The 14,435-nt window shown below is 39.3% G+C and overlaps 1 protein-coding gene across 2 annotated transcripts in view; it reads right to left on the bottom strand.

Annotated features, from left to right (window-relative positions):
- LOC127786617 (tRNA nucleotidyltransferase cca2) overlaps positions 1–14,435 on the bottom strand; it is a 122,253-nt gene that overhangs the window by 10,388 nt on the left and 97,430 nt on the right. For both annotated transcript variants that reach the window (XM_052314123.1, XM_052314124.1), the window contains 3 exons: positions 13,931–13,993; positions 13,635–13,782; positions 3,397–3,558 (listed from right to left, as the gene is read on the bottom strand). In XM_052314123.1, coding sequence (XP_052170083.1) covers positions 3,397–3,558; positions 13,635–13,782; positions 13,931–13,993 — 373 coding nt within the window. The remainder of the gene's footprint in view (positions 1–3,396; positions 3,559–13,634; positions 13,783–13,930; positions 13,994–14,435) is intronic.

Genomic DNA, 14,435 nt, shown 5'->3' with positions numbered 1-14,435 from the left:
TGAGGAATTTGGTCCTGTAACACTGAAGATGGCATGCGATTCATTAGATAACATGCAGTTAGAACATCTCCCCAAAATTTGGTGGGAAGATTGGCATGAAAAATGAGCGTTCATGTAGTCTCAATAAGATGGCGATTCTTACGCTCAGCAAAGCCATTTTGTTGAGGTGTGTAAGGATAAGAGGATTGATTCAGGATGCCATTAGCAGTCATAAAGGTAGTAAATTGAGAAGTAAAATACTCAGGGGCATTATCACTACGTAAGGCACATATAGAAACTCCAAACTATGTTTTTATTTCAACAGTAAATGTCTGAAAGATAGAAAACAACTCGAACCGACTCTTCATAAAAAAAAACCAAGTGCAATGAGAAAAGTCATCAATGAAGATAACGAAATAGAGAAATCAAGAGTATAATTGACGTGACTGGGCCCCCATACATTACAGTGCACAAGGGAAAATGGAGCCTTAGCTCTATTATTGACCCGATGAGAAAAAGAATTATGAGCGTGTTTACCACACTGACATGACTGACAAATTAAACAAGGACAATGACGAAAAACTATGAACTAATTTCTTCAGTTTGGAGAGGCTGGATGATTGAGACGATAGTGGAAAAGATTTGGGGAAGTGGCACTAGTGCAAGCTACCGATGAACTAGGCACAACAAGATGATAGTGACTCTGTGACTCATGCCTGACGCCAATCGTCTGCCTTGTACCTTGGTTCTGAACACAAATAGAGGTAGGAGTAAAGATAACAGAATAGGTAAGGATTTTGGTGAGTTGGCTAATTGAAATCAAATGAAAAGGACTATCAGGAATATATAAAACAAAATTTAATGAGAAAGATGAGGTGGGTTTGATTTGATTGATCCCTTTAACTGTAGTTTTTGTACTATCAGCCAGGGTAACAGTAGGCAAGGTATCGGAATAGGTAAGTGAGGAGAAAAGAAGTTCATTACCACACATATGGTCAGTGGCGCCATAATCTATAATCTAAGGACCAACAGATGGGCCTTGAGCAACACAAGGAATCGGATTACTAGGATGAGACTGCTGGGTGGCCTGGAACTTCAAGAAGGCATCATATGCACACAAGGAATAGGATTACTAGGATGAGACTGCTGGGTGGCCTGGAACTTCAAGAAGGCATCATACTCAACTCCAGACATAGGTACTAATTGTGAACCTGGTGGAGATTGAGCAGAACTAAGATCGCTTTGAAATACATGAGCTGTACTGGTAGATGATACAGGTGGAGCAGCTGGCCGACCATGTTTCTTCCAACATTTGTCCTCAAGATGACCCAGTTTCTTACAAAAGGCACACTGTGGACGTGGGCGACTATTATTGCGTTCTCTATTTCCTCCTACGATGGAAGCCTGAGACATAAGAGCTGAAGATTCGGTTGGAGGAACAACATGAGAAGAAGAGGACATACCATGTGTACATATCATATTCAACAACCTTTTAAAAGAGTCATTCATGGTAGGACTAGCGGAGCTGGTCAAGATTTGATGCCTGATGGCGTCAAACTCTGGTTTCAGGCTGGAGAGAGCAATAACCATAAAAAACTTTTCTCTTCGAGCAATCTATTCGGTGTGGGTTGTAGTAAGAGGAAGAAGAGCATCAAATTCTTGCATGAGAGCCCAAACCTACCCCATATAAGATTCCATGGACAACTCTTGCTTGAGATGCTTGATATTAGAGACTCCAGTGTACAAACGTTGGATGTTGTTTGTATAACATTGTTCATCTTCCTTCCACACATCAACACAAGTTTCAAATGGGCGAAAGAGTTGCATGATGGATGGATCAATAGATTGCCATAGGAGGCTACATAACTAGGCATCAACTTGTTCTCATTTAGCCCGATTAGCTTTTGACACACTTTTATCCTTTGTGGTAAGATGATCTGCTTGGCCTTGCCCTTTGAACCACATTTTGATAGAGGCTTTCCATGAGAGATAATTGGTAGACCCTATCAACTTGACAATGGTAATATTGGTTGTCCCAAGATTGGAGACAATAAATGATTGAGAGGTAGCAGGGGCAACAGATGCTGGAGCGAGAGTAGCACTGGCAAAAATCGCATCATTGAGATCAGACATGGCAAGGACTTTGACACCAAAAATAACTTGAGGGGTCGTTAGAGATCAGATCTGGAGAAGCCGGAAAGAATTGATTGGCGAATGCACTGTCACACGCCGGCGCATGGAGGCAGAGGTAGTGATTGGTGGCCAAGAGTCTTCGATGGTCGACTGATCTGATGGAGGCGAACCCTAGGGTGGTGGCGGTGTTAGCAAGTGGTGGTCGGATAGTGGGGTTCTGGTATGAGCAGTGACGGTGATGGTGACGATGATGGCTAGGGTTTGAAGGTCGCTAGAAAAAAAATACACAACGACGGCTAGAGTTTTTCTCACCAGTGGCTTTGATACCATGTGAGAAAGTAATTATGAGAGAAAAATCTAAGAGATTAGCCTTTCTTAACTTATTATTTATAATATGCATAATAGGCTTTAAACACCTACGGGCTTAACCTATAAACTTAATCTAATTACAAATAAAACACACATACAATAATTATAATATATACAATTATACTAATAATTCTAACACATTTTATACAAGTGATGTCTTTCCAAAGACACTATTTATTGCAATCTCATAAAATTCTATATATAAAATATAAAGATCATAACTTTTATTAGGTCTTTAACTATTTGCACAATATATTCACTTACTTTCTTTATTAAATGCTTAATATATATTTAAATTACCTAGGAATTAGATTCAAATTTTTTAGATTGTCTATGAGTTGGTGACAAAGCACAATTTATTGTAATGTATAACCTTTTGTACCTTATAAGTGTATAGATGTATTTATTTCGCATGCAAAAGGTGTAATTGTCATTTTATTTTTATTACTTCATCCCCCTTCATATTCCTCTCTTATCAAACAAGGGAAGAAAAACACCCTTTATATAACTTGCTTTCCCCTTTATTACTTACCTTCCCCACATACCCCACTTCTCTCCTAAATAAGGCGTTAAAAGAAAGTGAAACAACAGATGTGCTACCTAGTTCCAGGATTTCAAAACATTGTTTGAGTCCTACGCAGGCCTCACTGGCAGCATATTACTCAGGCAAGGCATTTTATATGAAATCACCTAATATTTGCAAACAAAAATGTCTGTCCTAACATTCAAAGGACCACATGGGTTCCCAAGTGAGCAGGCCTCATTCACAGAACATAAGTGAGGCATTTCAAGGATATTGCAAGCACAGACGTGAACAACCAAATTCATAAATAAGCAAGCTATGATCAGATATATCAAATACAATACAGAATTCAAAGTCAATGGAGAGGCTGATAGTAACATAAATTGCCATACCTAGTTCTACAATTTCTTTCTCGACCATCCCAAATAATTCTTTTCTCTTCTCCAATTTCAACTGACCAGCTGATGATTCTGTAGTAACGTCAGCAGGGTAATACAACAAAGAAACCAACAGTGCAACACGCCAAAAGTCTTTGATTTCCCGTAAAAGCAAGCCTGCACAGGTTATAATAGAATATGAAGCAACAAAACTCCAGGAAAACTATGGCTGTTAAATTGAGATGGTATAAATTATTTGACCAGCTCCAGGTGTCAACTGAACTATCATGTAAACATCACAAAAGTTTATCCCTGGATTAGTTCACAGCTTTAACAAGGCCACCCAACCAAAAGAACAGCAAATATTTTCATGTTAAACTGAGAAAGTGAAAAGTCATTCAGTTGAAAATAGGCTAGGAAAAACTAGGATAACAAGCAGAAGAAGTTGAGGTTACTCGTGTATATAATCACACTAAGACGGTGTTAAGAAAACAATGGTTCACCTCAGTGCATTCATATCATTCACAGAAGCAACACTAGTAACTAAAAAGCAGCTAAGCTCTTCCTTTATATGAAGAAGAACCCTAAAGAAACTAAACTCTTCTGATGCAGAGATACATCCAAAGAAATGACTTCTTGATGATAGTTAATATATTCCTTTCCCCCTTGAGGGTCTTTATAATTCATTTATTCCATCCATCAGCCTTGTTGAGTTATATGGTTATATTTATATAGTACACCTAGGGTTAATCTTATGTTAGAACCCGTGGCCCGTTGTATTTGTGTATATATATATATATATATATAGGTGTATAGTCTATGAGTTTAATGTATGGTATATACATATTAACAGCTAGGATTTTCTTCCAAAGCTTCACATGGTATCAGAGCCAAAATACAAACCCTAGCCGCTGCCGCTGCCGAAGCCGTCGCTGCCGCCCACATCACCGATGACCACCATCAGTCGCGTTGCCACCGACTATTGCAGCCTACCATGCCATTGCCATCACCGCCCACTACATTCTTGCCGCTCGCACTATTGGTTTGTAGCCGGTTCTTCACCGTACGATCACCGATCATACGCACAACCGCCGTCGCTGCGTTCGCCGGCCCCCAATCTGTCGACCCTCGGAGGCCCATCACCGTTGCCGCTGCCACACGCCGCCTCTCTCGCACTGTTCACGAAGATGTTTTTACTTTGATCTCTCTCTCCAGTGCTCCGATCGCAACGCCGTCTTCACCATTGGACTTGCCTCCTTCAGTCCATCCTAGTCCTAGTGGTTTTGTCGCCATCCGCTGCCATTCGCCGCCGTCAGTCACCGGCATCCGTTGTCTGTTGTCGCTCCAGCGCGATCATTCGGCCTTTCTTTTTGGCTTATTTAACCCTCTTTGTTTCAAATCTGTTGATCTTATAGGGCTCCCTTTTGTCCAACATGGTTGGTACCAATAAATCCGGTTCCTTCTCTGGTATTCTGTCTCCCTCTCTAGCCATTGCTACTGAGAAGTTGATGGGCAGTTCCAATTATATCTCTTGGTCCAAGGCGGTTGAACTATGGTGTATGGGTCAAGGTTTACAGGATCATCTAACTACCAAGGCCGAGAATGTGACCACAGATAAAATTACGTGGCAAAAAGCTGATGGTCTGTTATGCAGTCTCCTGTGGTAGTCGATTGATCATTCTCTTCATTTGATCTATACTAACTATACCACGTGTTGTGAATTGTGGGCTCAGGCCAAGTCGCTATACACTAATGACATTCAACGCCTGTGTTCAGTGATGTCTAATCTACTCAGTTTACGACAACAGGGTTTGACTTTTCTTGTTTTCTTGGTCGGATGGCCTCTATTAAAACTGAATTTAAATCCTTGTTACCTGCTGGTAAGACTGCTGCAGAGGATCTAGCACAACGCGATAAATTCTTCATGGTGTGAACTCTTGCTGCCATTGGTCCTGAACTTGCTCCTGTTCGTGATCAAATTCTTACTAGTTCTACTGTACCTACTATGGATGAAGTGTATTCTCGTCTTCTTCGGGTTTCATCTGTTCCTACAATGCCTCTTCTGCAGGTGATCATTCAGTTATGACTTCACGGGTTCAAAGTAGTGGCGAACAAGGAGGAGATCGTGGTAATCGGGACAAATGCCCCAAGTGTAACTACTATCACAAGTGAGGCATACTGAGGAACAGTGTTATAAGTTGCATGGTTGCCCTCCTCGTGTTAATGTTGTTTATGCTGATGGTTCTCGATCTGAGTCCTTTGATGGTCATCCATCGCAATCTATCCTTCTCACTGGGGCTGACTATGATGAGTATCTCAAGTATAAGATGTTCCAACAATCCTTATCCACAGTTGCTTTTATCCCCACTTTGGTGATTCCACTGTCTGTCTTGCTCAGTCATCCTCTTTAGGACCATGGGTCTTGGATTTAGGTGCTTCTAACCATATCTCTAGTAATCCCCATTTGTTCTCTCATTTTACTAATTTTATTTCTTTACCTTCTGTAACATTAGCCAATGAGTCCAAAACGGTTGCTAAAGCTATTGGCACTGCCAAACCCTTACATTTCTGCCTTTAGATTCTGTCCTTTATCTTCCTTATTGTCCCTTTAATCTTGTATCTGTTAGTAAACTTATGTGTGCCTTAAATTGTTCAATCACCTTTGATGATCATTCTATTACTATCCAGGATCGCGGTACGGGACAGATGATTGGCGTCGGATGTGAGTTGTAGGGCCTCTATCATCTCAACCTTCCTGCATCTCCTGTTGCTTGCTCGGTGACTGAGTCCCTTGCTCTTCTCCACAATCGTTTGGGACATCCTAGTTTGGCTAAGTTTCAGAAGATGGTCCCTAGTTTGTCTAGTTTGTTGTCTTTTCATTGTGAGTCTTGTCAACTTGGAAAACAGTCTCGCACTTCTTTTCTAAAGCGTGTTAATTATCAGGCTATGTCCCCGTTTGCTTTAGTTCATTCCGATGTCTGGGGTTTCTAGTCGTGTCGTGTCTGTTTTGGGTTTTCAATATTTTGTAACGTTTATTGACGATTATTCTCATTGCACATGGTTATATTTAATGAAATCAAAACTCAATTTCATACCTCTGTTCAAATATTGCGCAGTGACAATGCCCCTGAGTATTTTTCTATTCCCTTTACTACCTTTATGTCTTCTCAAGGGATCTTGCATCAGTCGTCTTGTGACTATACACCACAACAAAATGGGGTTACTGAGCGTAAAAATAGACATTTGATTGAAACTGCTCGCACTCTTTTTCTACATCATCATGTCCCCTTTCGCATTAGGGCTGAAGCTGTCCTCACTGCTTGCTATCTCATTAATAGGATGCCCTCCTTGGTTCTTCAGCACTAGATTCCTCACTCTCTTTTATTTCTTAATCAACCATTATATATTCTTCCTCCTCGTGTCTTTGGTTGCACCTGCTTTGTCCATAACCTAACCTGTCTCCAAGTCAAGATAAATTGTTTGCTCAGTCCATCGAGTGCATTTTTCTTGGTTACTCTCACCTTCAGAAGGATTATCAGTGTTATTCTCCTGACACTTGCCGCTATTTTCTTTCGGCGGATGTTAGATTCTTTGAGTCGTCTCCTTTCTACTCTTCGCCTCATTCCGAGTGTCAGCCCATTTCTGAGGCAATCCCTCTTCCCTCGAGTCCTCCTACTCCTATTCTCCCTGTTCCTTCTTTTAACCCATTGCAAGTTTATCATTGGCGTCATTAGCCTCGATCTCCTCCCGGTGGAGATGTTGTTCCTGCGCCTTCTCCAGTGTCTCCTACTACTTCAGCAACTCCTACTGCCTCCCATCCTGCTCCAGTCTCTCCACCTGCTGCGGTCCTACCTTCTAAGGGTCTGTTTCCTATTGCCCTTCGGAAAGGTACCCATTCTTCTCGCAATCCTCACCCCATTTATAATTTTCTTAGCTATCACAGTCTATCATCTCCTTTTTGTGCTTTTGTGCCTTCTTTATCCTCCGTTTCAGTACCTAAGACTATTAGTGAGGCACTTTTTGATCCGGGGTGGCGACAAGCAATGGTGGATGAGATGACTGCTTTGCATTCCAATGGTACTTGGGATTGGGATTTGGTTCCTTTATCCCCAGAGAAATCTCTTGTTAGCTGTCGGTGGATCTATACTGTCAAGGTGGGTCCTGATGGGGAAGTTGATCATCTTAAGGCCCGTTTGGTTGCCAAAGGGTATACTCAGATTTATGGTCTTGAGTATGGTGACACTTTTTCTCCTGTTTCTAAGATGTCCTCTGTGCGTTTGTTTCTCTCTATAGTAGCTATGCGTCACTGGCAGTTGTATCAGCTGGACATTAAGAATGCCTTCTTACATGATGAGCTTCAGGAGGAGATTTATATAGAGCAACCCCCTGGGTTTGTTGCTCAGGGGGAGTCTGGACTGGTTTGTAAACTCCGTCGCCCACTATATGGGTTGAAGCAGTCTCCTCGAGCCTAGTTTGGTCGCTTCAGTGCTACCATCTTAGTTTGTCAATCAAGATGGTATTGTTCAGTTGAAGAAACATCTTTTCCATCATTTTCAGACTAAGGACTTAGGGTTACTTAAATACTTTCTTGGTATAGAAGTTGCTTAGTCTAGTTTTGGTGTTATTATGTCTCAACAAAAGTATGTGCTACACATTCTGGAAGAAACTGGGATGCTTGATTGTAAACCTGCAGATTCTCCTATGGACCCTAATGTAAAGCTCTTACCAGGATAAGGGGAGCCTCTTATTGATCCTAGAGATACCACAGGCTAGTCGGAAAACTTAATTATCTCACTATCACTCGCCTAGACATTTCTTTCTCAGTCAATGTTGTCAGCCAGTTTTTACAGTCTCCTTGCGATAGCCACTAGAATGCGGTAGTCCGGATTCTCAAGTATATTAAGGGAGCTCCAGGTAAAGGACTATTGTATGAGGATAGAGGTCATACTCAAGTAGTCGGATATTCTGATGCTGATTGGGCAAGTTCTCCCTCTGATAGACGGTCTACTTCAAGATATTATGTTCTAGTTGGAAGAAACCTAGTATCTTGGAAAAGTAAGAAGCAGGAGGTTGTTGCTAGGTCGAGTGCAGAAGCAGAATATCGTGCTATGACCTTGGTAACGTGTGAATTTATCTGGTTAAAACAATTGCTTTAGGAGCTCAAGTTTGGGGAGATATCAAAGATGAGATTAATTTGCAACAATCAAGTTGCATTACATATTGCTTCAAATTCAGTCTTTAATGAGAGGACCAAACATATCGAGATAGATTGTCACTTCATCCGAGAGAAGATTTTATCTGGCTGTATTACCACAGATTTTGTCAATTCCAATGACCAGTTAGCAGATGTCTTCACTATGTCTCTTAGGGGTTCTCGAATTGAGTATATTTGTAGCAAGCTTAGTGCATATGATATACATGCTCCAGCTTGAGGGGGAGTGTTGAGTTATATGGTTATATTTATATAGTACACCTAGGGTTAATTTTATGTTAGAGCCCGTGACCTGTTGTATTTGTATATATATATATAAGGGTATAGTCTATGAGTTTAATGCATGGTATATACATATTAATAGCTAGGGGTTTCTTCCTAAGCTTCACATGCCTCAAGTACTTAAGAGGGACCGCAAAAACTTTCAAACCGCCTCTGAAATGTTTAACAGTACAACCACTTAGAGCAAGCCAAGTCCCAAAACTACTGACAAACACACAAAAGAAGAAAAGAAAAGAAAAAAAAAAGAAAAAGAAAGCATTGAGGAATACTCTATATGAGAAAAAAGCCCATAAGCTAGAATTGCCTCAATCTGTTATGAAACAATTGTTATTAATTAGACTTTCTGTTTCTATGTCATTATGTCAAAATGATCAAATTCTTATTGTAGGAGTTCTTGGTAAAATTTCTTCTTATTTCAATATCAAGAGAGCTGTGCATTATATAGAAGAATTCCTATTCTAAATATGGACAGGATACTAATTACAAGGAAAGAAGCAATTTAGGAAACAACATATACAAGGCAATACAACAATCAAGGAGATTGATTCCTAAACTGAAGTTATGTCTAACTTTAGAATAGGAAATCAAGGCATAATTTCAGGAATATATCAAGGAATAATTTCAGGAATCTTAACACTTTTTAAAAGAATTAATGTGCTGCTTTGGTGCTTTCAACATTTTTTCTCATCCAAAACTTTAAAAATACCCCAATATCTCTTCAAAACTAAACATTTTTTCACAAAAGCTACATTTCAAATGAAATATCAAATAAATCCTCAACATGACTTATATACAGTCCTCCACTACCAAACTAAAACATCTCCATAACAATTAACTCATTTGCATCTTACAACTTACATTTATCTTCTTCTCACTGAAATTTTCTATCTAAAATAGAAGAAAATAAATGCAAGAAGACCAAACCATAGAACCTCTATAAACTATGAAAATATTACATTCCAATACAACCATAGAGAAACAATGTTATGGGATTAATCAAGGATCATGGTGGTCCCATTTAGTGGGCAAGTCCATCAATGTTACACGCATGGGTGCAAGAAAAGGGATATGGCAGTTTCTTGTTTTTAGTGTCAGATTTTTATGTTAGTTTCACTTTCCTATGTAATCTCCATTTACAGGTATAAACATTCAAGCAGTTTAAGATAGGTGGTTATTTAGTTTTAGTTCTTGAATTCAGTTGTACTTAAAAAGAAGGGGAAGTTAATGACAGTATTAAGTAGAAATTCTTTCAAGGCTGAGTTCCTTAAAACTCAAAGATCAAATAGTTCTCTCCAACGAGCTCTTGATTGCAGTTAACTAAAAAGAGCAAAATACGTTGCAAAGGGTAGGAAAACACGCAAACAAAAAATTTCCAACTAATTTTTTCCTTGAAGTTTAAGTACATTGCCCTACAATGCCATCACAAACTCAAGATTGTAACAAATTGGTATTCAGAGCAGGAGTTATGGGTGACTTTCATACCTTTCAGCAGCAGTTGAGGCTTTTTTGAAGATGTACTACCAGGAGGATCGAGAGAGGAGGAAGAGACAAGATCATGCAGAAAAGGCAACAATGCAACGAAGCTGCCCAATAGAAGAGACTTCTAAGGAATTTACTACTGCTGGTTTGGAGATTCATGATGAATATGAAGGAAATGGTACAAACAAAAGGTCATTGTGGGTGGAGAGAGGGAGGTATTGGAAAAACCAATATGGATAATGGTACTTACATTCCCAAATACTCAGGCGTGATTTCCCACATTTTGATGGTACCATGGACCCATTATGGTGGTTGAACAGATGTGAACATTTCTTTGGCTGTCAAACTCGAAGAAGAGAAGGTTGGGTTGCCTTCTATCTATTTGGAAGGAGATGCACAACTTTGGCTTCTCAAATTGGAACACGACAGACCAAAATTATCTTGGGAGAATTTTAAGCAGCAATGCTATCTGCGTTTTGGGCCACCTATTTGAAGCAACAAGTTAAGAGAACTTTCCAAGCTTCGACAGGAGGCAACAATGGAGGAGTATTGGTGAACATTTGAACAGTTAGGTGCATGCAAGTTTACTGACCCAAGAGCAAAAAAGTGCATTTACTTTTTGAGTGGGCTTCAGGATTACATTGTTGTTGAGGTTGAATTGCACCACCCTAATGATTTAACCAGAACAATGAGTCTTCCTAGATTAAATGAATAAAGGGGGTAGAGGTATTGACCCAATTCTCAAACCCTATGACAATAGGCTGGAAGCAGTTCTTTACAATACAATTTGTTAAATGGTTAACAAGGTCAAAGATGGAAGAACAATGGACAAAACACAACACACCTTCATTTTAATTGTGATGAGTAGTACACTCCTGGTCAGCAATGTAAAAAGTTCTCATAATTTGAAAGGATTGATAGAGGAAGTAGTAGAAGAGGTTCCAGAAAAGTTAAAAGACTAGCCAATTTCCGCCACACCATAATTGGGGATCAATCTCCAGAAACGATGCAGGTGTAGGCAAGCATCTGGGACAAGCATCTTAAGGTATTGATTGTTTCTGGAAGTACTCATAGTTTAATGGATGGCTGTTGCAGTTAGGAAACCATGCCTTTTAATTGGATTTATTCTTGTTGTTTCTTAGTGGTTTTAACGGAATGTTGGGTGTGAAATTGGCTGAACACATTGGGGCCTATTAATGGGACTTTAATTTGATGAAGATGCCTTTTGATAGGCATAACAAAATAATTCAATTGAAGGGTACTGTTGTTTACAAATTAGAACTACCTTCTGATTCTAAAACCCATCTTGTATTTCACCTTTCATTTGTAAAATTCCATGGCCAAGAACACATGGGGCCCAGTTTATCTACTGTCCACCAAGGTGAGCTACACCCAACTCCCCAGGTTGTATCAGATTCTCGTGTTGTTGGGGGGGGTGGTGGAAGACCAGAAGTTCTTACTCATTAGGTTGGTTTATCTCCAGCTGATGTTTCTTGGGAGGATGTTGCCACTACTGCTGGTCGGTACCTTGCTTTTGCACTTGCAGACTTGGTCAACAGGGAGATTGATGTTATGGGCTCAGTCAAGGGTCATGGCAATCCCATTTAGTGGGCAGGTTTATCAACGTTACACACACATGGGTGCAAGAAAAGGAAGAAGTTTAGTTTTCAGATTTTTATTTCAATTTCACTTTCCTACTCCATGTCCAGCTATAAGTAGTTTTAGATAGGTGCTTATGTAGTTTTAGTTTTTGAATTCAGTTGTATTTAGAAAGAAGGGGCAGCTAATGAAAGTATTAAGAGGCTGTTTGGCTTAACGGTTTGACCACTTATAAGCTGCATAAGCAGCTTTAAAGCTATATAGCTTTTTATAATTAAGTGTTTGGCAATAATTAAGTGTTTGGCAACCATTAGCAGCTTTATAGCTTTTTATAATTAAGTGTTTGGCAACCATTAGCAGCTTTAAAGCTATATAGCTTTAAAGCTGCTATAACAACGTGTGCCAGAAGTTGGTGCCCCCCAGCTTTGGCAAAAAAGGCTAGAGAGTTGATCGAGAAAAATACCATTTTACCCTCGAATATTTTCCATATTTACATGCGTGTCCCCGCCATTACCGTTGCATCTTCTTCCCCAAACTCTCTTCCCCCATCATCTTCTCCAGAAGCTGCTGCCTCTCCCGCCATCACTCCTCCACCATTACCGTCGTTGCCGCTGTCGTCCCTCCTCCATAACCGCCGTCACGGTCGTCCAGCTGAGCCGCCGCAAGAAGCCTCGTGTTGGTGTCTCGCGCCATCACCACTTCTATTCTACCATTATAGCGACAAGCCGCCATCGCCCCTTCTCCATAACGGCCGTAACCGTCGCCCCCACCGGCCGCTTCTCGTCGGCCATCACCCCCACCAGCCGTCCCCACCCTCATCTCCTCCGTTCCCACAAGATCGGCCACTGTGTGCATATATATATATATTATATAAAATAGTAGTTATATGTATATATATATAATACATAATAATATATATTATTGTTATATATAACATATATAATATTGTATTAATATATTTTTAATAATTATATATAATTTATCAATATTTAATGATAAAATTTTACATCATTTAACACTATGTCTATTTTAGTCTTTTTATCAAGTTTTGATAGCTGATATCAGCTATTTTAAACCAAACGCATAACTAATAATTGATAGCTTAAAAGCATATCTATTCAAACACATTATCAACTTAAACACTATCTAACTTTAATTTAAAAGCTAAATAACTTAAAAGCTATTGAAAAAAATGTTAAGCCAAACAGCCTCTAAGCAGAAATTCCTTCAAGGTCCCAGAGATCAAAGAGTTCTCTTGAATGAGCTCTTGATTGCAGTTAAGTAAGAAGAGAAAACTAGGTCGTAAGGGTAGGAGAGAGAGAGAGAGAACTATTTCAAATAATCCTTGAAGTTCAAGTACATTGCACTATAACTCGATCACAATCTTGGGACCGGAGAGAGAGAGAGAGAGAGCCACAATAATCATAATTTAACCTGGAGCTCTTTTAGAAAATTATCTCAGATAAATAGAGGAAAAGAATACAATTACATTTTCTAAAACTTCAGCCACAACAAGCTATGAACTCTTGTAAACAGTGCTTGAATCATGAAATCATGTTAAACCCTGTCTGCTAATACAGATGATTCGCTACGGTTCCTTACTAATGCATGAGATTCATCATCTAGAAAAATCATAAGATCAAAGAAAATGAAGAAAAAAAAAAAGCTTAGAACTAGATACCTGTCAGTATGCGTAGTTTTGAAGCAACAGGAACATCAAGAATCTCTTGTCCCCAATCAATTTCAGCAATTCCAGTGTTCTCATTATCAGACGTAATACAAGGAATCAGTGATACAAACTTCTTCGTTGCATTGTGCAAGTTAATAACCTACAAACAAGAGAATATAGTGGCCAAGCCCAATAAGGGGAGGAGAATAAAAAGGGAAAACACAATTGAAAAATTTAATATGCCAATAAACATATGGTATGTGTGGAATTATTAAAAAAACAAAAAAAGAGTTCTCGATTAAACCAACTGTTTCAGCATCGCTGGCCTTTAGCTTGAGAGAGTTTCGGAAGATGTAATTGACAACTGGAACCTGTAGAGCAGATTTTCAACTCTTGAACACAATGTAGATGATCAAAGAGAAAAAAAAACAAAAAGAAAACAAAGAGCAAGGAGAACAGCCATTGACAATTCCATGATCTAAGGATACTAAAAATTAAAAAAAGCACAAGCAAAAATTTCATATTTTTATTGGGACATGGGAAAACATACTAAGTCCCAAGTCCGAACTTGGTAACTAAAAAGAAAAAGTTGATGCAGAACCTTTCGGTTATTTCACAAAGTAATGTATAACAGATTAGAAGCCCAATTTGTCCTCCAGGGAACAACCCAGGGGGCTAGGCTGCATATTCCCAAAAAATACACTCTAAGTTCAAGTCTTGTTAAGTTATCTATCTGGGAACAGATTTACTATTCAAACATGTCAAAAAATGTCGAGTATTCAGTTGTAAGAGTTCTTCCATATTGTGCATACA

The sequence above is a fragment of the Diospyros lotus genome, chromosome 12, assembly GCF_014633365.1.
Source record: "Diospyros lotus cultivar Yz01 chromosome 12, ASM1463336v1, whole genome shotgun sequence".
NCBI lineage: Eukaryota > Viridiplantae > Streptophyta > Magnoliopsida > Ericales > Ebenaceae > Diospyros > Diospyros lotus.
Note: the sequence above shows the minus strand (reverse complement) of the source record. Positions and strands in the feature narration are given on the sequence as shown.